Source organism: Oryctolagus cuniculus, chromosome 9 (assembly GCF_964237555.1).
Source record: "Oryctolagus cuniculus chromosome 9, mOryCun1.1, whole genome shotgun sequence".
Taxonomy (NCBI): Eukaryota; Metazoa; Chordata; class Mammalia; order Lagomorpha; family Leporidae; genus Oryctolagus; species Oryctolagus cuniculus.
This window is the reverse complement of record NC_091440.1, coordinates 78368246-78391628: the sequence shown is the minus strand read 5'-3', so window position 1 is coordinate 78391628 and position 23383 is coordinate 78368246. Positions and strand designations below refer to the sequence as shown.

Below are 23383 nucleotides of genomic sequence, written 5' to 3'. Positions count from 1 at the left end.
TGATAAATCAGCCACCCCACGCCAAGACATCCAGCGCAGAGGATTTCTCACTGGGAGGAGATTGTTCAGATCAGGAATTGTGTCTTCTCACCTTGGCCTCCACAGCGCATCACTCATAGCAGGGACCCACCAGTGCCTGCTGGATTCGTGGACATAGGGCAGTGTTAGGACATGGTTAGGTGTTGAAACCACATGCTAATTGCAGATGGCAGAGAAGACTCCGGGAGGCCTTCTCGTTCAGAGCCCAGGAGTCAGGCCAAGAGTGCCATGGGGTGTGCACACCATCGATCAGGCAGATGGTAAACACACATCCTCAAGTTAGAGAGTCCAAGCGGTTGGAAACACAAGGCCGTGCTTGGGTGTGGGCATAATTGTCATCTGAGCCCCGAACTAAGGGTCTCAAAAAAAAAAAAAAAAAAAAAAAAGGCAAACTTTCAAGGTATGCTTTCTTGTTTTGAAAGTCTGCTGATGCGCAGTAAAGATAAAAACGGACAATGGGGTTTCCCCGATACTCTGCTAAGCCCAAAGGAAGTGTCTTCTATGCTGTTGGCACTCACTCAAGAAACATTTGAATGAATGATTTGGAAGTGCAGGCAAGCTGGCCGGGACATCTGTCACAGTGCTGATGGCCAGCGTGGATTTGGCTGGTCCAGCTGGCTGGGTGTGGCTCCTCCTCTTCCCTCCTTCTGGAGGGGGTGTCGGGGTGGGAGGGGGAGCAGTGCACCTTCTAAGATAGAGCAAAGTCCCACTTCCATTTAGGAGATGTTGCAAGAACACTTCCAGGATGTTCCTGTGCCTGTTTCTTGTTATCCACGCACCCTCCTCCAGACATAACGACTGTCACCTTCCCAGTGACCACTCCGAACGGCCAGGACTGGTGGAAGGCCTCTGCTCCCCAGTTCCCATATGTGACAGTTTTATCACCTTCAAGCCCAGCGTCGTGTTTGAAGTCCTCACATCAAGGCCCGTCTTTCTTCCAATGGCAGGTTTTTGGCGGAGCTGCCAGCCTCATAAAACAAGGTAATGATGCTTAGGGAGAGATCGCGTTGGCTATTGTCTCACAGCAGTCGCCAGGAGAGCGTGGAAAGGACCCAGTGACTTCACTCCAGAGGAGTGAGAGGGGGACAGCAGCCGCGTGGCAGCCTGCGGATTGCAGGGAAGGTGACTGCTAATTTTACAAGCCCGTGCGGATATGCTGGCACCTCCCAGGACACCAGGGGACCTGCCGTCACTTTTTCTGACTGCCTTTTCAATCTCCCAGCATTGAAAAGCTCAGTAGGAAAGAACTTTACTCCATGGTAGAGCTTTTGCAATTTTCTCTAAGGTCAATATTGCACATGGAGTGCCTAATGGGAAATTGCTAGAAAAATGGCAGCTAATTACAGGTTAGTGGCTAAAACACCACTCTTCTCTGGAGAGCTCGGGCACATAGGTTGAAGGATAAAATAGGGCCGGACGGGATTCGATTTCTTTGTGTTTATCCAAGTCACTGGCCCAGGCAGGAAGGTAATATATGAAAAGGGACATTTTTGGAATAGTTGTTTTTGAATTATGCTTATGAAATACACACTGTGCTATGAAGGACATGTGGGAAAGCTACACTTTGCCTGCATGACTAATTTTTAAAGCCTTGCATAGAGAGAATTCCCTCCCAAGAACACAGCTGGGCTATTCCTTCGTGGACTGAATGTATCAATTCTGAATTGAACTAAAAATGAAATTTTACTCTATGATGGCAAAACAAACCGAGGCATGGACCCTGCAGCTAGGGTATTACGTATAGTAGTTCATACACCAAGTACTAATAGTTTATTAACTTTAAGAACATGTTTTACATAAAAACAGGCAACATCAAAAAAGCTCAGTTGATAAATGAACATGATATATCACAGATGATTTCATTCCACATTAACCTACATTTATTCACTTAAACCAAAGGATTAGGGGGAAAATTGGATCTCATTCCACCTTTAATCATGGATACAAATCATTTGAAAGTTATTTCATTAGGATTCTGAAAATCAAAGATTAACTTATACCATCTGATCCATGCAGCAAGTGATAAATTCAGTATTTTCAAAGGAAACATTGAATTTTTTCACACATCAAATTGAAACCTTTCAGAAACTTGTTTAAATGCAGCAAGTTCCCAGCCCCCCTTTTCAGTATGCATGAGCAAAATACTCTTTAATTTCACACTCAACTAATCCTTTAATAATTTTCTTTCAGCCAGAATGAAAAAGGCTATTATTAATTTCCTAATAAAAAATTTTAAAGAAGTTATTGAGGCTATGACTCTAACCTTTGGACCAGTTTCAATTTCTTTTTATTTTTTCTGAGAATACACCAAAGATTAATGTCAATGGCAAGTGAGAAATTGTCCCTAGAGAACCATTCAAGATTTTTTTTTTTTCCTTACCACATTCAATTGGACTGGAATGAATTGACATTATAGCATCTTTATCATCATTTTTAAAATTCTACTTTCTTTTAATACTGACAGTGAAGGCCTTAGATCTATTACTTACTTTAAATTCATAAAGTATATCACAGACAAAAATATACAATTTTACATTAAAACAACATTAAGGGTCTCAGTAGAAATGTACAGTTAGCTTTATTTTAGAGATTGTTCTTTCTTTAGGGAAAAAGAATGAAACTGGATCTTCTATTTGTCTCCGTGGGCAAGATTTTGCAAACCTCATGATCGTGACACCTGTCAGTTAGAGGCTTGCTTGCGGAAAATGACCACCATGGCATCCTCAGTGTCGAAGCTCAGCAACAAGAAAAACGAAAATGAAAACACAAACACAAAACCAAACACGCAAATTACAAAAATCATACCCCAACCAGAGGCCTTCTAAGCCTCCACTCTAAATTTCCTGTTTCCCACCAGCCTGTGACCCTTAATGTTGCTGGATGGATGGTTGCATATCTGAGATGATTAAAAAATAAAAGACCGACTTAAAAGTACTTCCTCTCAAGTATGTAATTACATACAAACCCAAGATTCTTTCTGTCAGTCCTCGGGACCCATTTGTCACTGTTTCATTGGTGAGCACCACTGATCCAATTTTTAAAGCAAATACGCAGTTATTAACTGTTTAGTGTGTCCTCAAGTTTTGTTGATTCATTTGCTTTAACCAAAAAAGGGTGAAGTGTGTTATACTTTATGCTTTTCTTTTCATATGTGAATTGACAAAAATGTTAACTTTGGAAGTGCCTTTAATCACTATCTTCCCCAATAGATTAGATTTCGATGATTAAATCAGAAAGCCCTAGCTCCAAAAAGCACACATTGACCCTGCATACTGCATGCAAAACAAGGGGCTACTTGAGAGTATTTTCCCCAAATTCCTAATGGAAATGGCAGACAGTATGTGAGAAAGGCTGACCTTTAAACTGACCAACTTCAAGTTTTTAAAAATATTTGGTCCAAAAAAACATGTAGCAGTTTAAAAGATTAAAAACATAGAGAAAGGATATGCTATTTACAATACATGCCCAGTGACCCATCAACTAAAAAAAAAATGCTACATCCAAATGAATAATTACAGTAGTACTACCATCTTGGATCTTGGTACTGTCCAAAATTCTACAGTCACAACTAATGAGGGGATGTACTGGAGTTTTAAAATTATTATTCTTTCCTCATGAGAATTGGGAAAAAGTTGGGAAGAGAATGAAGTGAACTTTCACCCCTTGATGCAGGCCCTGTAGAGCAAACTTCAGCCTGGGGCCCATTTTTATGGTCAAATTAAAAACCTTTGAGAATAAGAGTTTATCATGGAAATGTTGACAGATCCTTACCCACAGAAGGACTAGGGGCAACACAATAATATTAAGAAAACTCTCCCTCAACATAAGCGAGCCTGGACTCTGGGGATAGACTTGTCTAATGGAAGCCATTGGCCAGCAAACAACCGTGATTTAATGTGCTTGAGCCTTGGTCATACAGTAGCTCTTGTGACCTTCTAAGCCAATTTTTCTTCTTTCTTTTTTCTTTCAACTGAAATATGCCTCAAAGGGCAAAGGATTGCAATTTTAGCTTTCATTCATGGATATATTGCTTTCTTTCAACAATATCTGACGGGCCTGTTAGCCACCACCCATGGGGGTGGTGAGCAGGTTTCAGGAAGGTCTCATTGAATACAAAACACCAAGTGTTTTCAGTAGTTTATTCACATTTTTCTTTGCTTATTTTAATATGCACCACGTGTAAGTTAGATGAGGGCTATGGCAAAAACATGTTCAATGATGGAGATCTTACTTTTCCTTCTAATGATCTGGAGCAAATCACATATTCATTGATCATAACAAATAAAATGATTTCTGCTACAATGCTGAGAAAAAACATGTTCATTAATATGAACAGTTCTCATCTACAGAGATGACTTACATGATGCAAGTAATGAAGGAGTTCTTCCTTATCTAGTCTATTATCAAACTGAAAAGAGGAATATTGAAATTCCCTTGAAAATACCATATGGTTGGTCAATTGTCAGTAAAGGAAAGACAGTCCCCATCACCAGGCCACCACCATAACAGCTATAGTAAATACTTGGAAAACAAAATATGGAAACACTTGTGGTGATGAGTAAATTGATAATTACAGAGATACACTGCCATAATGGTACATATTTGTTCTATGATAAGTGAAATAAAAAATAAGATCAATTTGGTTATAGAAATTCCCTAAAGAACACCACCACTTAATTATTTCAAACTTGAACTATCCCAAGAATGTCAAGAAAAAAATTAGAAAGCACTGGCTAAAAGCAAAGCAATCTGGATACACCAACGTAATCAGCATGCCTTGTGCTTGTCTGTTAACCCTCTGAGTACATCTCTGACATTCAGGATCTTGGTAGCTTAATGCTGGAAAGATTGCATTCCATCTGATTACTCAATATTTCTACTTGACAGGTCACATTCCACTGTTTATTCAGCATAGTCACTTGGATTCTGTAGCTGCTGTGTTGGGCTCCCCAGGATGAAGGAGCCCCGCATTTTTCTGAGCTGCTTGCCTGTCGGCCCTGTGCTGAGAAACACTCCCCAGCCTGCACCGTCCACAGTGCCCCCCGAGGAGTTGATGGCAAACAGCCCGGGCCATGCACTGAGGGGTCTGGACACTAGATGCCGCAGCAACACACTGAGTGCGCACGGGAAAGGCCGTAATTCAGAGAAATAAAGGAAACAACAATCTACTCAGGTAGATCTCAACCCGAAGGAATCTGCACACTGGCACATTCAGAGTTGAAGTCAAGCTCGGCAGCCACTCCTCAGCCTTAGAATAGTGCTTTGCTTTGTAGTTCTAGAGAAAGTGGTCATTTCTAACAGTTCAGTCAAGTAACATGGACTTGACCTACACACCAGCAGCCTTCCTGGTGTTCTGTGCTCTGCCTTCTACACCTCCCTCCCTCAAACGACTCTGTGGATTTACTGGTTAATGCTACTTCGTGTTTTGTAAGTGATCATTTCTGGACTCTCTCTAAAAGGAGAGAAAACCTCTGTTTACACATCAGGACCACACAGTCCATAGAGATGAACCTACATGTGGAAGAGCAGCACTCTGGGAGGCTGTGTTGCCAAGACAACGGCATATGATGACTAATTTCTGTATTAACATAGTGAAGGGTTTAAGAATAAAAAGCAGTGACTGAAGATCAATGTGTGGTTGAAAATGAAGAACTGACCATAGAATGGTCGTTCAGAAATTTCAAGGCTCTCAGATTCTAAAGTATATGCAAAACAGGAAACGTAAGGACTGTTCAGCCATCCAGATGTGAAGTTCATAAAACACCACTCACTGGCTGTCTCTGATCACAGAATTGGGGACATTCGAGTTGGCCCTTGCCTCCTGAGACCCCGTACTCTCTCCTCTGAGCTCTGTGGTAATGCACAGGAAGCCGAAGGCCCCCATTCTGAAATGCAATACTCCTACATTCCAGAAGAAACACAGGCCTGGAAACGCAAGGTTAGGGAGATGGATTTGGTAACCAGAGTGAAAATACAGGCCTCAGACAGGGCTTGGCCCCAAGACAAATCCATGTTCCCCTGGACAACTGAAAACAGTGGTGTAGGAAAACCATCTTCCAGAATGGAAGATCTGTCCTCAGGGTTATCTTCTGGGTCTTCCATCTTGATCTTTCCTGGGAGACCAAACAGGTAACCTAAAGGTGCACATGGCATTGTCATATCAGTGGTATACCTCTTTATAACCCATTTTTAGAACATTCTGGATTGTGTTCCCACTGTGCTTGGCCATCTTACAAAGCACTTGCCCCAGCTCTCCCATGTATGGATTTCATACTCAGTGGGGGATTTCACACTGACAACCACAGGGCATGAAAAAACAGGTGAGAAAAAGCACAGGATCTTGTTTCCTCTTTCTGCTAGAAATTCCAGCCCTGTGGAGCACCTGGCAATTTATTGCTCTTTTCTACCAGTTGTTTCTTCTGGGTAGATGTCTGATACCGAGCAGCAGACCCTCATTCACCCAGCACGAGACAAACTGTGGTTCCTGGAGGGTCTGTGCTGGTACTAGCAGCAGCTGATGTGGAAGCAGCATTTCTGGGGCATCATTAGTACAGCTTCATAGGGGGATGATTTGGGGGAGGGGCCCCTTCTGTTTCTTGAGTCAGGCTGTTGACCACAGACCCAATTCCCTCCACTCAGGGTGCAGGACTCACTGTAGCTAATAGTTATACCTCCAATGACAATTTTTTTAAAAAAAATCCCTTTCTTAATAGGATTGTGAAGAAGACAGAGGGGTGCCTATGTCCAAGTTATAGGCCTACCATGTTCTAAACCCACAGAGGACAAGCAAGAGTATCATTCCAGATGCCCTTCCTGTTTGGATATTTCAGCATCTAATAACACCCCATGCTCTGCAGCATCAAGAACTATGTGTGTATACACCCAAAGACCGGAAACATTCCTTAAGAAGGGTTCTCAGTAAAATTCTATGCACTCAGAGGGTTAACGTGCTCTAATACGTACTGCAGATCTAGCTCGAAGGATGAAAACATTCATTGCTTCTATGTTTTAAAAAACTGCAAATTAGCCTTAACCCTTTGAGGACCCTATAGCAGCAAATCACAATCTTCACAAACCCCCCTGGGCCATTCAATAAGGGGAAATTGCCATGAAGATACCTGAAAACACACTGTCTGTTCTGCCATTCAAGCTTTGAGTGCTAGATAGATCAGATGAAACTGTTTTACATAAATTTGGAAAAAAAACAACCTCAGAGTCTCAAAGGGTTAAGCTAGGACTTTGAGTAAAAGGGTCTTATTAAAAGGGTGAGTTGGGGGAGCGAACAGTCTCGGAGGAGCTTGGGGAGTAGTCTTCCGATTCCGAGGTGACTTCTGGCGGAGCGGGCTGTGCCTTGTACCGGCTCCTCACATCCTGGTTGCGTCTTCGTCGGAAAACCTGCCTCTCCTTATCAAGAGCGGTGGTCTAGCAGGGGCATAAAATGAGAAAGAGGGCAATTAGGCCGTGGGAAATGGCAAAATACACTCTAGTACTTTCTGAGGTTGCAAAAATATGCTGGCTAAGTTCACATGTCCATTAGGGCTCAATTTTGTTGGCAATTGTAGCCACTCTTGGGGAACTCTCTGCTCCCCCATATCCAGCTCTTCAGAGGACCTGTTAATCACATCAGCTGGCACAAGCAGGATGGATGATGTCATAGGTGAGACCTTTCCCTCGTCCTGTGCGGACTTCTGCTAGCTCCATATCTATTTACCCTTGCTGGCTCCCTGGCTAGCCAGAGCTTCCCCCTGCAAAGTGGCAGCCTCACTCCTGTGTGTGTGTGTGTGTGTGTGAGAGAGAGAGAGAGAGAGAGAGAGAGAGAGACAAGTAGGGACGCCCCTCGGGCCACACTGATCAACATGCAGCTCGGGCAGCTGTACAATAAAGATGAAACGTGATGAAGTTGTCAGACACAAAACCAGAGCCACCCACTCAACTCTGTTCTTTTGGTGCCTCCTCACTCTAAATGATCCTATTATCTGGTGATGAGAAAGTGTGGCTGAGTCTCTGGAAAGGATTGGTTTAATTTTAATGAAACTGAAGCCTGAAATGGAATACTGCCTTGAATGCAATTAAACCGAAGGGAAACCTTCGCATGGATTTCCCTTTACAAAGTTCATTTTCAGCGTAGGTATTCCATCTCCCAGCCTGGGTGCCTCATTTCCCTGAGCAAACCTCAGATGCTCCCAGGATGTGCTATCTGGCCGTAACTCTGGAAGCTATTATGACATCCGAATGGGAACCAGCATGACTGCATCATGGATTTAATGGGTGTGGGGAGGAGGAATAGGTCATTACAGGGAAAGCTTACACAGAGTGCAGAAGAGCAGGTACAAAGCCTGAAGAAAAATATAGAACACATATAAAAGTTGAAGGCGTCCTTGTTTGAAAGTCTCTCTTTAAAAGGATGTAGCCTGGAGGTGATTCTGCTTTTAAGAGATTACTTTTCCTCTGCAGGGATATATGCTACCATTTTTCCTCTTGAAAATTTACTGTTAGCTTCTTCAAAGAACTGAGATAAATTTATAGCCAGCCTGGTTCTGAGAACAAAGTGAAAACTAAGCCTCTGAAACAATCGTGGTATAGCATTAGAGCAATCTTAGTTCTAAAATAGAGCAATCAAAGTTCCAAAATGAAGTAATAAAGAGAGAAAGAGAGGCAATGTGTAGAATCAGTACAGTAAATGGCTTCGTTAGGCTGAACTGCTGTACTTTAAAAACTATCCACACACCAAATAACAGTATTACAAACCAATGAGGAAAATAAGCTTTAATCATTCACTTCTCGTTCCACTAGACTGCTAATACAATGATTCAATAACTCGTTGAAATGTCTACCTTTGACTCTTCTACTTGTTGAATTTTTAAGTTCTTGGTCTTCTGTACGTTGATTTTATGATATTTTTAGCATCATAAGCCCAAATTCCTAACTTTAAAACATTGTAAAACTACAACACATGGTATTTTGCTTTCAAAACAAACTGAAAATGCTCTGTTTGTATGGAGTTGAATATTTGTAAAAAAAACAGACATCTATTTAGTCTGACTGACATAAAAAGCATTCTGTAGTTAATCCAAGAGTAATATAAACTTTCTCTTGGTCATAAAAATTATTTCTATTTCTACTTTCTTGAGAATGAAAAAAAGTCATTGGCATTGGACTGAATTCTGATGAGGGAACAGAGGCAGTCAGATGTGGAAAAAAGAAACACATGGGGCTTGTGGTCAGGAATTTTGTGTCCTGCTCTGTCCGACTCTGGCTATGTGAATCATTCACTCAATTCTTTCATCTGTCAAACAAGGAGCAGAAATAATTCCTTTTCTCTAACCGAGTTGCTGTAAGTAAAAATGGATGTGCAAATGCTTTCTACACAGTCAAGGCTCTCAGAAATGTAAGGTGTTTAGGTGTTTTTTTTTTTTTTAACAATTTGAGGTAAGATAGTATTTTAAAATTAAATAATTGCAAGTCAGAGCAGAAAGCCACATTAGAACTTGACTCAGAGAACTTTCCCTCCCTCCCTTACTGTCACTGGCACTTTCTCAATATTTCACTCGTTTCTCCTCACAATGATTAAATAACTGGTTTGCAGATATTAAAATCTATCTTTGATTCTTCTGTTTAAAAATCTTTAAGAGCCCTCTATATATCATTTTGGGGCTTATCTCCATCAGTTTTTATGACATTTCTGATAGCCTACTTAATTAACACCAGTCACACTCGTGCTTGCAGACACGGAATAGATCATTTCTCCATGAATACTGTAACCTGTCCTATCCAGAGGCTGGTGGCACTTATTTCTCAGCCCTTGTTGGAGGGACCCATTGCCCTCATCTCACTTTCGGCTGTACAAATGCTTATAAATGCAATCCCACATCCTCCTCCTTACTTGCCCTTCTGCCTAGCTCTTTTGCTTTATCCCAGCTTAAATGGTCAGTTCTACCTACCCCTGCCAATCTCCCTGGCCAGAAACTTTCTAAAGGTTAACCTTTGCAGATGAGCACTCCTGTCTGAACGCTCCTGAGATTTCAGTTGCATGGTTCACTAGCATTCTCACGACACTTCTTCTTGGAAGCATATCATGGTCACGATCACATGTCATGGAATAAAGTTTTGGTGGTTGTTTCTATTGGATCTAGAGAATTCTTAAAGTTGAAAAGGGATTTACAAGGCATCTCTGTCTAATGCTCTCTGTCCTCACAGGCACAGAAACTGAGGCGTAGGCATGTGAAGAGACTTGCTCATAATTGCATTGCTAACTAGGAACAGAACTCAATTCTTCTCCTGCAAAAGGCCTAAATAAGTTTTGCCCATTTACTCTGAAGTTTAGTGGAACAGATTAAATGGATTCCCTGCACTTCAGTAGCTTACTGCTTCTCTCTTACTTCCTAGAGTGAGCTGGTAAGAAGACACGGAACACACTGGCTGCATCAAAGGCCAAGGTCAGGGCTCTCTCATGCAGATGGTTAAAGAACTCTCACTTAGGGGCAGCAAGTGGGGATCCATTGTGTGTTCAGTTTCTTTCTGAATTAAAAGGTCTGTAAACTCCTAGGAAAACCTGGGTCTGATAATAAACCCACCCAATTGCCAACCCACCCAGGTCCTTGAAATAGTCTGAAAGCCTGTAGGTAACATTGTGGGCTCTCAACCAATTTGCTTTCAGTGATGTTCCAGAAAACATCACTGTCCACAGGCATGTCCCCTGCTGCCAGGGCTCTCACTCCTCTTCTAGTTCCATGGACTCTGGCTTATTTTAGGAGCTTCTTTCTTTTCTGTTCTCATAATAATGTAGTATGCATTTCCCTCACTGTATCTTGCCTATCCCCAAATATTGCATAATTATGGGATATCCCATAATATCTCATAATAATCAATTCCAATTTACTGTTAACTCTTTGGAGGGCCAAGAGCCAGTCTTGGATGTCCTCTCTGCATTCTCCACAGTCCAACATACATACAACATGTCTGCTATGAACCTTGTGGCTTTTAGAATATGGGGAAGTGCAACAGAAGTCACCTTTTCCTCTCTGATGCACCCAAAGCTCAGTCCACACTGCACTCATTCAGCTGACAGGTCCATTTCTACAAGGTCCAATTTATTTACAATTTCTCATAAAGTCCAATTCTGTGTCTAAGCCCTTGCACTGTGCTTACAATAAAAGCTTCCCGGGTTTAATTCATGTTCTTACTCAAAATGATCCATGACATCAGTAGACTCATAACCCCATTAGCAGGCGTTGGGTTTTCCAGCACAGCATCTGGTTACTCTGCCCTTAACTAACCATATCTTATTTTCCCTTTGGAAAATTTATTTGCTCTGAAATTTACTGAAACAATGAAGTGGATTCCTTGCACTCTAGTAGTTTGTTCTTTTCCCTTTGTGCACAGTATGAGTGGAGAGAAGACACTGACCACAGGCAGATTCAAAGGCCACCAAAGACAAGCACTTTCCCATGCTCATGATCAGAGAAACCTCCCTCGGGGGCAGCAAGTGAGGAACTATTGGGTACTCAATCCCATTCTGCATCAGGCAGCCTGTCCACTCTCATCATCTAAGGTTCCAGTGAGGGCGACCCTACTGCCATTGCTTGGGGTGGCACAGGAGTGAGTTTACTACATTCCTCAATATCCAGGATTGGGTCAGGATAGGTACCCTACTCTGTCAATGGGCCACAGTAAGATTTTTGCTGGGTCTTCACCAATACACTAAACCCTGTTTTTGACAGGGTGGTAGCCCTGGAGCTGCTTCTCACATCCTGGTATCTTGTGGAGTCTAAGACTAAAGCAGGGCTGAAGGATGGAAAAGTAGTCAAGTCTTGCCTCAGTGCTGAGCCCACTCGTCCCTGAGGCCAGACCCTACCTGTGGACCTTTCAGGCCATGCAAAATAATACAGTCCTGTTTTGCATGAGCCAGTTTAGTTTGGGTTTTCTTCTTTTGTCATCAAGACAGTCCTAATGGGTAGATCTCTAAAGGTACATTAATCATTTTCATCTCCACTCGTGTCTCAAGGTGTTCACAACCTGAAACGACCTCTCCTCCTCTCTGACCACTCGAATTTATTTGTTTTCCAAGACTCGATCAAATGACACACTCCACCATAAACCCCTTAAACTCCTCAGGCAAGAATTGGCCAAAGTCTGGAGGAAACTTTTGGCACTTCATTGTACACTAACCTCTTACATCTTTTCTTTGCATATTTTCCAAATACCATGTAAATACCTCTATGGTAAGATTTGCAACTTTGCATTTTCCGTAATGCTTAGCAGACTGTGGCACAAATATTGGGCTCCTATGCAATATTTCTTATGAATACAGAGTTATTTTAGGTGATTACGTCCTTTCTGAATAGCAACAAGAGAAAACAGAATCTAAAGCAGCTCTCTAAAATAAGCGTAAGAAGTGAAGAGTATTGAGCCAATATTTAAGAATATAATTTACATTTCATGTATGATCAAATTCCTATGTCAGATAAAGTTAATGTTATGGTATACTCATGCACTTATCCATTCAACAAACATTTATTGTGGCCTGATTTCTTATCACAGTAAGCTCTGTCATATATGATATCTTTAGGATTTTAATTATGGCTATAAAATTAACTTGCCTCTAAAATATGAGGAGTTCATCTTTCAAAACTAAAAACTGTAGGTCTTAAAGGTAGGTCAGGACAGATGAATTCCACAAAGAAATAGAACTATATGTCATTATATAATTTTAAAAAGGTATTATCATTAAAAATATGTAACTCAAGTAATAATATATATATACATATATATATATATAAGTATTTGAAACATAACTTGTTCTCTAAAGTGCTGTATTACAGATTTAAATTCTGGGCTCTTTCAACCATTTCTGAAAGGCAACTCTTTCTTTGTTTTCTATTCTTTTTGACAGGCAGAGTTAGACAGTCAGAGAGAGAGAGAGAGACAGAGAGAAAGGTCTTCCTTCCATTGGTTTACTCCCCAAATGGCCGCTACGACCAGCGTGCTGCACTGATCCAAAGCCAGGAGCCAGGTGCTTCCTCCTGGTCTCCCATGTGGGTGCAGGGCCCAAGCACTTGAGCCATCTTCCACTGCCTTCCCAGGCCACAGCAGAGAGCTGGACTGGAAGAGCAGCAACCAGGTCAGACTCTGGCACCCCAACCGGGACAAGAACCCGGGGTGCCGGCGCCTCAGGCGGAGGATTACCCAAGTGAGCCACGGCGCCGCCCAAAAAGCAACTCTTTAATCACAAAATATTCCCAGAAGTCAAGCAAATGGAGTCTCTCAATGTCTCCAGAGTAAAGTAAGAATGTCCTTCACCTGGTTCAGGCTTGCTGGCCCACTAAGAAGGCTTCTTAACAGTTGTGTTATTTTACTAGCAATTTCATTCAGGGGTGCAGCTTTGTTGGCACGTGCATGAATGAACTTGCCATGGGACTCCTAACTGTCTAATAAGTAAGTCCCCACTTCTCCACAGTATCACATTCGTTGCTAATTATCACAGCTTAGAGGTGAGCAAGAACTCTGTAGATTCTGCAATTGACCAGTGGTAACCAACTATGAAGCTCTAACCTAGTTCCTTCAAATGTATTTACTGTACTGTGTCTGGGACCAGGACACAAATGACAGTGTCCTGGGGAAGCCAGGTAGACGGAACAAATAATAGAGAAACAGAAACATTGCCTAAACCTACCACGAATTGTCATCAAGCCCTTAGCAGCTGCTAGTTCAAGTATGAAAATGGAGGGAGGGTAAAATCATGCCAGTTATTTCAGTGACTCAGGTGGCTGCACACATGGTAGTAGGAAACTTTTGAGAAACTAACAGCCATCATGTTTTGGTGCCTGCCATAATACCAGGCACTCATAAATAAAATAAAAGACAGTGCTTGCCTATCCAATGGCTTTATTTTCATAACAGATACATTTGATGAATGTGTTCAGTGGCCAAAATGACACTACCCTTCATATAGTGCCTAGATATTTCAAATTCTTATTTCGGACACTAGATTTGGCCATCAGCATAAATACAAATGAACTATCCATCTGGTGTATCTATGCAGTGTTAGAGGGAAATCCAGCATGAAGGAGGAAGGTCAGGAATGAATTGAGAATATGAATGGAAGCATTAGCTGTGTTGTTGCCAGAACAAGTCACCCCACATATCTGTCATGCCTGTCCTGTCTGGTAGCTTCAGTTAATGCCCTTGGAAACAGCAGTAGGTAGAAGTTAGTAGAATCAGCTTTTTTGTCCTAGCTCGGCTAATTATGTGACCTTGGACGAGTTTCCTGGTCACATTGAGCCCTGATTTCAGGTCCATAGACTGAAGGGGGCTACCATGCGTGATTCCTAGAAAAGCTTTCACCTATGCAATTCTATGAATATGCTTAATATCGCCATCAATCTACCATAATGGGTTGTGTTTTTCTCTTAGTAAACAATAGCCCTTACAGTCTATGGATCAAAAAATATTTCTGTTCTGCAATATGTGCAGGATTTGCAAGGGATATACCTCATTTTAGTTGTGAGCCAATGTTTTCTGTCATGGCAGTAATTATTGGATTTAAGTAACTGCATTTTTTAGAGGCAAATGTTGACTGTTTTCCCTTTTTTGCATTTCTTAATTTATTGCTAGCCATCACAAATAGTCTTCATTTCATTAATAAAAGAACATTATTGTGCATGTTGCCTTTTAGCCTATCCATTATTCATACTACCTAGGAGACTAACAGGGGGTGCAGCTGCTGGGGTATTAATCTCAGAACCCACTCCTTTGCTTGCCCTCCCTCTGTAGGGACTGAGTTACAATTTGCTTGCCATTTTGGAAATGTTTTGCTTGCTAGTAAAATTAAACTGAGAAATCAGCTGAAATAGCCACCCTTCTCATTTTATCAGGCTCACTGTCATGCTTCTCTGTTTTACTTTGTTTCCATGGTTTTTCCCTCAAGTAAAGATGACCTTTAATGGCCAGAGGTCTTTGTGGGATGCAACTGAGTGACCTTCCAAGCTACTTTTTGGGCGTGACTATCTTATGTATCTTATGTCATCTTCCCGGGAAGGCCAGCCTCAGCTTCTGCCTGCTCATCTTAAACACAGGCTTCTCTTGCTGACCTTGTTCTAACTGGAACTCAGGTTGGCCTTGCTCTGCAATGCGCTTCTGGTGGCCTCCCATCAGAGGATTAAAATTATAGCCACGTGGTGGGGGTTAGCTCGGGCCTCCAGAGGACAACTTTCATGAGCTCCCTCTGCTCGAAAGCCTCTGGTTCCTTACAGAAGCTATTCTGAGCCGCCTGCTGTTCCTCATACTAGTAAACGAAGAACAGCCACAGGGGCAGTTGGTCCTTAGGACATCTGACAACTCAGAACTCACCGAGTGAGGGCTTATTCCTTTTCTTGCAAAAACAATTTCAGCCTTGCCGAGAGGCTTACTCCTGGGTTGCTAAAGATGGGGTTTTATCCTAGAGCATCTGAGATGTGATTTGATTTCCTAACCTTTGAAGCACTCCAAACTGTTCAAAACACACCCACATGGGAGACCAAGGTCTCTCTATGCTAATGGTCCTTCTCTTATTTAGAGAGTTCAGTCACTTATTTATTAATTTTATAGACATTGAGGGCCTACTATGTGCCTGCTGTTCTGTGAGGCAATGGAACAAGAACCATTCCATTTCATGGAAGCTGTATTCATTGTAGGTGACCCCTCTTCATTGAGATACTTTAGCTCCCGAATCCAGTGGTAGGAAAACTTTCTGGAAAAAGCTAGATAGTTAATATATTAGACTTTCAGGTCATCTGATTTTTTTTTTTTTTTTGACACAACTGATGAACTCTGCCACTGTAGGGCAAAAGCAGCCATAGTTAATTTGTAAATGAGTGTGGCTGGTTGTGTTTAAATAAGACTTTATTTACAAAAACAGGCTGTGGGCTAGATTTGGCCCCATTGGCTGTAATTTGCCAATCCCGCCCTGTAGGATAGCATTTTAGACTTACACCTCATCAGGATTTTTGGCTATAGTTACTTCAGGTGAAATTTAATATTATATTCAAAAAAATCTACCTTATAAGTGATTCAGCAGTTGATCTGAATTAGAGCATCAAAAAGTTCTTGATTCTACTTTGATAAGAATTGCTCTGATCTGGAGAGAGAGCAGTTTTCTCAGGAATGTCTGCGACTACGGGGAGTCAGCGGCTTCCTCCTGGAAGTGAGGAGTGTGCAGAGCAACACTTTCTGAGCTCCTTTGGGAAAGCACTGTGCATAAGCCACTGCCTCAACCCTCATTACAGATCTGGAAGGCCTTTTTATAGGTGGGAAAATTGAAAATTAGATAAAGAATATAACTTGCTCAAGGCCACTCTGCAGGAAGTGGGGCAGAGGGGATCCAAACCCAAGGCTTCCCGACTTCTCCGAACATTGGGTGGCAGATCTTTAATCAAGTTCGTTTCGTTTGGGCTTTCCAGACTTTACTTTCTAGAAGTGGCACATGTTTATCGTGTATTTGAGAACTGTTTGACTCCAGTGTATGGACATCTATATTCTTTCTTGATAAAATAAATGTGTATGATACTGATGATTGAGTTCTTCATGATGTATTCTTTCCTACACATTCACACCTGCTATAGTCTATATCCTATCAGTGAACATCACCAAGGAACACTGGCAAAGGATGGCAGGAATGAATATGTAGAAAAGAGTGCAGGTGTTCATTTTTGAATCAAAATAAAAACAATGCCACATAATTTCTAATGAATACTGAATCATTAAGCATCTCAGGAAAAGGTATGAAGTCCCACTACAACTTATACCCAATGAGTAGGACTTGGAATGCAATGATTTTTCTCATTTCTGATAAGTACCTTAAATTATAAAAAGACACATGTATGTCACTGCATTCTTTTTAAGGGGCTTCTGAAAACAAAACAAAATAAAATAAAACCTCCACCAGTGAATCAACAGATGGCTCACTATCCCCATGCTTCTTTCAATGATTGCTTGTGACCCTCACTCGTCTTTTGAACCTCTTGGCCCAACAACTCATTTTTGGGTACCAAGGTACAACTGCTAGACCAATCCTCACTCCTTTCCCTAAACTACTCTGTCATGGCAGTTGGAGTGGTTTGGAAGTTCACAGCTCTGCCTTTCTGTGTTAAAATTAACCATCCCCCAACCATTCTGTTACAAAGGGAGCCTCTGGAGATGATGGGGGATGGCTCATCCCTTGCAGGAACAGAGGCTTCTGCCCTCCCTTCTGGCAGTGCAAGGACACTCAGCAGGGAGAACTCCGCCACCCAGCAACCTGCACCACACAGCAACCTGCTGTGTGTGTTTGGCTACTTTTGGCTGAGGCCAGCAACGTTGCGCTGTGGTTCCTTGTTGGCTTCCACAGAAATGGTTCTTTCAAACCTGCACCAAGCAAGATGCATTTAACTGACCCCATTCCTTTTAACAACCGAGCATGACAGCATTTAATAGCCTTGCAAAGACGGCGCGCGGCTGCCACCGCTCTGCCTCATTACTCACTGTTTCAGGATGGTGCTCGGATCCAATATGCACATTTTAGTCACGTCATGCCTGGGAACCCAACCACGCTTTTGTCCTAGCTCACCTCCCCGTTGTATCTTATTTAACATGTTTAGCTCATGTCTTGTTTTGATATTTGCTTTATTTAATTGGGTTGCCCCGGCCTCGCTGTTGCCCCGGTCTACATCCTGAAGATGCAGAATTCTTTTCTGATTGTTGTCGGCCACTTGAGAAAGGCAGAAATGTGTGCGACAGCATCCTCTTTGGATGCGTGTTCAGGAGGAGGAATATGTGACGGATGTAAATGCTGTCCAAGGGTTTTCAGTGGGGGGAAAATGACAGGTTCCTGGGACACATGGGTGCGGAAGGGAGCTCAAGTCCTGCACCATACCCTCCTTGAACTCTGGGTGACAGAGCAAAGTCTCCTGGATAAACTGGTCAAATGGAGGATGCTGCTGCCCGAGGGAGAGGATGCAGGAGAAGGAGGAAAATGGACCCCCACCACTTCTCCACAATCACCACAAAGCCAATTAAGCGGGAAGTGCCAGTTCTGGGCACCCTAAGGAGCTGCTTTTTCCAGCCTAGCCCCTGATGTGAGCTGCCTTACAAAAAGCAAGGGACTCCCAAGCGTTCTGCTCTGAGCAGTGAAAACAGCTTTGAGCACTTGTAAACACAACAATTGGGACGGGGATGTTCGCCTGTAATGATTGTTTATGCTGGAAGGTTGGCTGCCACTGTGGTTAGACAAATGCTCCCACTTCCGTGGAGATAAAAGGCAAGCATGTGCAATCAGTGAGGAGAGTGTGTTCGTTCTGGGGCTAAATGGCATTATAAAACTTCCTAATTAAGCATATACGCCAATGAGTTTTTAGCATCCTTTCTCCAATTTAGCTTTACATACTGGGTGCACTGTTTAGTACGGCATTAACTATAAACATTGTTGTTACTGCCCCCAGCTGGAAAATAGAGCAGTTTATGTGTGGAAGAAAAAAGAGATTATCTCCCATCTGCTCCTGCCCATTATTCAGCGATGTGTCATTTTGTCGGCTGATGGGAACCATCACGAGGATTTTCCTTAAATGGTCTTTTATACTTGTCTATATTTATTAATTATTGTGTTCACTTGGCATTTTATTCTTACCTTTAATCCTGCAAATTTAGTCATTTAATTTTCTACAAGTTTAGCTTTTTGGGGGGGGGGGATTAGATGTGTTTAGACGTGATTTTTATTAGACAAATATGCACAACTGTAATTAGACATACTTGATGCCCGTTTGTAATTGTATATCAACTTTACACATATATGTCTGGTTAATATGCCTGAGGATAGGAGACGTGCAATTAAAAAAAGGATGGAGCATGGTGTGATGCAGTTTATAGAAAGTACAAACCAGGCAAAGCTAATTAATGCAGATAGACTCTGGGGTCAGTGTTTACCCCTGGGGCGAAGTGACCTTCCTAGAAGGGCCTGGGGGAACCTCCTGGGGTGCGAAGACTGTTCTGAGCCTGATCTGGGTGCTGCCGGGTCAGTTAGTGAGAATCTGGGGCATGTATTCATGAGGTGTGCACTTTTCTGCATGGATCTTAGCTTTCAGTAAAAAGTAAATGATGCATGAATCATCTTGCACCTTAAAAAGTCAAAAGTCAGAAGGTGCACCAAGGCAAATTATGATGAATTCAACCCTTCACTCCCACAAGGTAAAAAAATAAAGTTCTACATCTATAAAGTAATTTACTTAGGTCAATAAAAAGGTGGACATGCGACTCCTACATGTATATCAACCTGAAAGAGATAGACAGCTTTCTCTATAAAAATGACTTTAAAAATACCTTATTGAGGTTTGGGTGTCTCCTTGCTTTAAGCAGTTTTGGAATTCATCATGACCTTGGTATATTTGGATCGTCTGTCAAAGCATGCCCTTTTTTGACTTCCTTAAGTTCTTTGTTTTGAGTGTTTTAATGATAGAAAAATAATTAGGAGTAAAAACTTGGGGCTAAAATTATATACAGATATGAAATATATATATGTATATATACACACACATACACACACATATCTACTTTTTTTTTTCTGTAAACTTGGCTGTCTAATCCATGAAACAGTGCCAGGCAGTCACTACATTACCATAACAGGCTCCATCATTTGGGGAAAACAATGCCAAAACCAGTGATTTTTTCTTGGCCAATGCTAAGACATGGAGCTTTACCTGGAGATCATTTGAGAAACATTAAGTGGGAAAGGAAAAAGTTCCCTAGGACTTCCCAGAGTTCATTTCTCAAACCATCAAAAACCATCCTGTTTGTGGATAACTTAAAGAGACACAAGTGATGTTTCTTGAAGGAAATGCCAGGGCCATTGACTGGAATAGAAAATGATTGGATAGAATTCTTCACCCAGTTACAAAAAAATCAATACCTCCCAAAGACCCTTTTGCTTGAGCAGATAAGCCAGCTAAATAATCTGACAGTTACAAATATTGAAAAGTAAATTCATGCAATAGCTAGTACATAGAGGGATTTCCAGGGAAGAGAGGTAACAATAGAACAAAAACAAAACAAAAAGGTGGAGGGTTTGAAAACACAGGATAACCAACACACACAATGCATTGTATAGCCCATTGTACTTGGAGGCGCTTCTACTACTAAGGTGTAAATGCATTGTTTCATCCATCTCAGAAGGTCAAGGTTGGGCTTGATGATTTTAAAATGACAGTATATGCTTCTATAGAATAGAAACTAAGGTGCTATTGTTCTTCCATTTGTTAAGGGACAGAAGAGCACTGGAAATCATTGCTTTAATCAGCAATCAGGAAAATGCTTTGGCATGAACACTAAATATACTGTCCTTTTAACCAGAAGGGAAATTGATACTGAGCATGTGCAATGGAAAGAAAGCTGGCAAATGTCAGTGTGAATAATGGGTGAAAAAAAGGAATGAGGGGGTGTGGCATCTCAATCAAGATTAAAATGAAACTGATAAAGCAGCATATGGACTGGATAACAAATCAAAAGCATGTTTATCCACTGAAGGAACTGGTTAATGGAGACTGCCAGCACGTTGCCATGGAAACACTGACTGTTGAGCTGCACCATCTCATACCTTATCCAATACATTCCTGGTTGTTGGTAGTAGTCCAAAGACCCTGATCTCTTGATGGTAAACCCGTGGTCCAGCTGAGCAGAGAGAAATGGGGGCAACTCAGTGGATCAACATTGTGCTAAAGAATTAAGACTCCAGACCAAGCTGTCCTTCACTAACTAGATAGGTATCGTCACAATGCCCCTTCTGCAGGGTAACTAGCTAAGGCCTTAAATCCACACATTGAAAACAAAACAAAATGAAAAAAACAAAACCAAAAAATAAAAAACAAGAAAAGAGACTAGTCCCTCATGACTCTCTTGAATGTCAATTTGTTAGAATAGATCTAGGGTGTTACAGCAGTTTTTGAATGCACATTTAATAAAGTCCTTGCAATTTCAAAAGATATAAACACCTCTTCATATGCCATTGAATGGAAAATGCTTTATAATTAAATAATGCACTTAAATCAATGTTAGCCACCTAAGAGAAAGCAGATTGGACCCTCCCCCAAATATTACCCTATGAGGTTTAACTTTGAGGACCTCATAACTATGAAATAAAAGGGGGAAAGAATCATGTTTTGAAAGCCCATAAATCACAGCAGTTTGGATTTCTGTCTTTAGGAGCTCATCTTCAAAAACAGATCTATTCTTAGAGGTGAATCAATTACATTTCTGAACTAAAGAGATACAGTGTAATGCAGTCAGTAAATTTTCTCTACAAAAATATGAAAAAAATGCAACAAAAACATCTTTCACTATATTAAAAATGCATATAAACAATGAAGTGCTTCAGATCAATAAACAGAAGGTCAGATATGCTTTCAAAGTGGTTCATCCTGGACTAAGATGTTAGCTTTTGGCTACGTGGGAATAAAAATTCCATCCCCAAACGGGAAGACTCAACAACAGGCTGCATGCCCACTCCCCTGTTCTGCCCATGAGAGGACGCCATTTGCACGCCTTGTTTTCCACAGAGGCTCTTGAGTTCTGTCGAACGATGCACTGCTGTGATGCTTTAGACAGCCCCTGCTTCCAAATTCACAAAGGCATTTTAAAAACATGCTGGCTACCAGGCATTTAAACTAACAACCACTGGGGAGATTTGGTGGTCTAATTATAAACTAGGCTCTCCTGGTGTTGGTTGAAAGCTGTATGAGGTTTTCCTATTTTTAAAGATGCACATTTCATTGTTTAAAGGGAAAAAAAAAAGAAAAGAACCTTGAAGTACACTTGCTCCTTGGAAGGTGTGCACTTGTGTTTCAGTCCACAACGGTGGCTACTTAGTAACTAGTTCTCTACTGCCATCTAGAGGTAAAGTGTTACTTTACAGGACATAAGGTCTCATTTAGAACTCAGCTTCCCCGTATCACAATTATGTGCACGCTGATTAGTATGGATTTGTTCAATTAGACTGAAATGTTCTATTTGCATGAGCAAAATGCAAAAGAAGAACTTTAAAGCATTAGGAAAATTATCGGTTAAAATAATAAACAGCATTAAATGAGGAAAAATAAATTGGAACTGACATCTTAGTCATCGGTTCTTCATCAAGCTGAGCAAATCTAATAATACCTCCCTTCCTCCCTCTGCTCTCAAAAAGTCCACCGTTAAAATGTCATCTCTAATTCCATTTTATGTCTATAAATTGCATTTTAATAACCTTTTGTTTCCCTTTCCCTGTTCTGCTTTTTTTTTTTTTTTAATCCCCCAACTACTGGGAAAGGTAGTAGAGAGACAATGGAGTTCTGGGAGGCAGAATGCTGCCATTCTAAGGGCAATGATAGGGCTCTGCCTAATCACACTGTTTGACCTGTGTCTGGACACCTTCCCCCCTTTCACAAGGGCCGTGGGACCCTCGTGAGACACGGCTGGTGATCATTCTCGCTAGACAAATCAAGGCCTTCTTGCAACCTTAATATAAACTTATCATCTGTCTTTTCTTTCGTCTTAATAATGCCGGGGGGTGGGAAGCGGAGAACAAAATGACAATATGAACAAAAAACAGGATGGCTTGGAACTACAAGTACATGTGGAACTACGCTCGTGTCAAAAATTATTCCTGCACAGGCAGTCTGTTTGTTATGACAGCATGCTCTCTTTAATTTTGTCATGCTAAGAAAGAAAAGCATCATGAGTTGCTTTGTAAACATCATTGATCTCCAGCAGGTAGGTAGACTTCTAACTAAGGAAGGAGAAATAAATTATAAGACCAAAGATTTAATTGCTGATTTCCTGAAACAAAATGAAAGAAAAACACTCTATTTTAAATGGTATTAAAAAAACTTTCTAAATGGTATATGTGATCCCAAAAATATCAGTGCTATGATAGAAGAAATTTAAAATAAAACTTACTATTTTATAGCTTCTGGGGAGAGCACATATGCCCAGGAAAAAATTCTTTCTGAATGCAGAACTTATGTTGAAATTAGTATTTTTTAAATCCATAATCCATGGATTGACTTCATTACTATGCTATGCTACGTTAACTGATACAGTGAATTAATAACTATATTGACTTTTTAAATTGTCAAATGATCTTTCTAGAATATCCCACATAGGAGGATAATTCTAGCTTCTGCTTATATCCTACCTCACCACAAAATATTGTTTCTTGGTAGTCACGCTATAGTTTGAGTTACAATAGTATTTAATGCCAAGGCTTCTCTTTCTTGTGACACTTAACCTTTGCACTTTAAGAATGGAAAGACTGTTATGAAATATGAATGGACTTATCCAATGACGTTCTGAAAGGTAATAACAAGGG

General features: G+C 41.2%; 1 protein-coding gene across 4 annotated transcripts in view; it reads right to left on the bottom strand.

Annotated features, from left to right (window-relative positions):
- Nucleotides 1-1794: 1794 nt before the first annotated feature.
- DCLK1 (doublecortin like kinase 1) overlaps nucleotides 1795-23383 on the bottom strand; it is a 385516-nt gene continuing 363927 nt past the window's right edge. For 2 of the 4 annotated variants that reach the window (XM_008273545.4, XM_017350169.3), the window contains one exon: nucleotides 1795-7461. In XM_008273545.4, coding sequence (XP_008271767.2) covers nucleotides 7297-7461 — 165 coding nt within the window. In that variant the 3' untranslated portion in view covers nucleotides 1795-7296. Of the gene's footprint in view, nucleotides 7473-20635; nucleotides 20710-23383 lie in introns of all 4 variants that reach the window. The other 2 variants (XM_008273546.4, XM_070049012.1) reach the window with 2 other exon arrangements.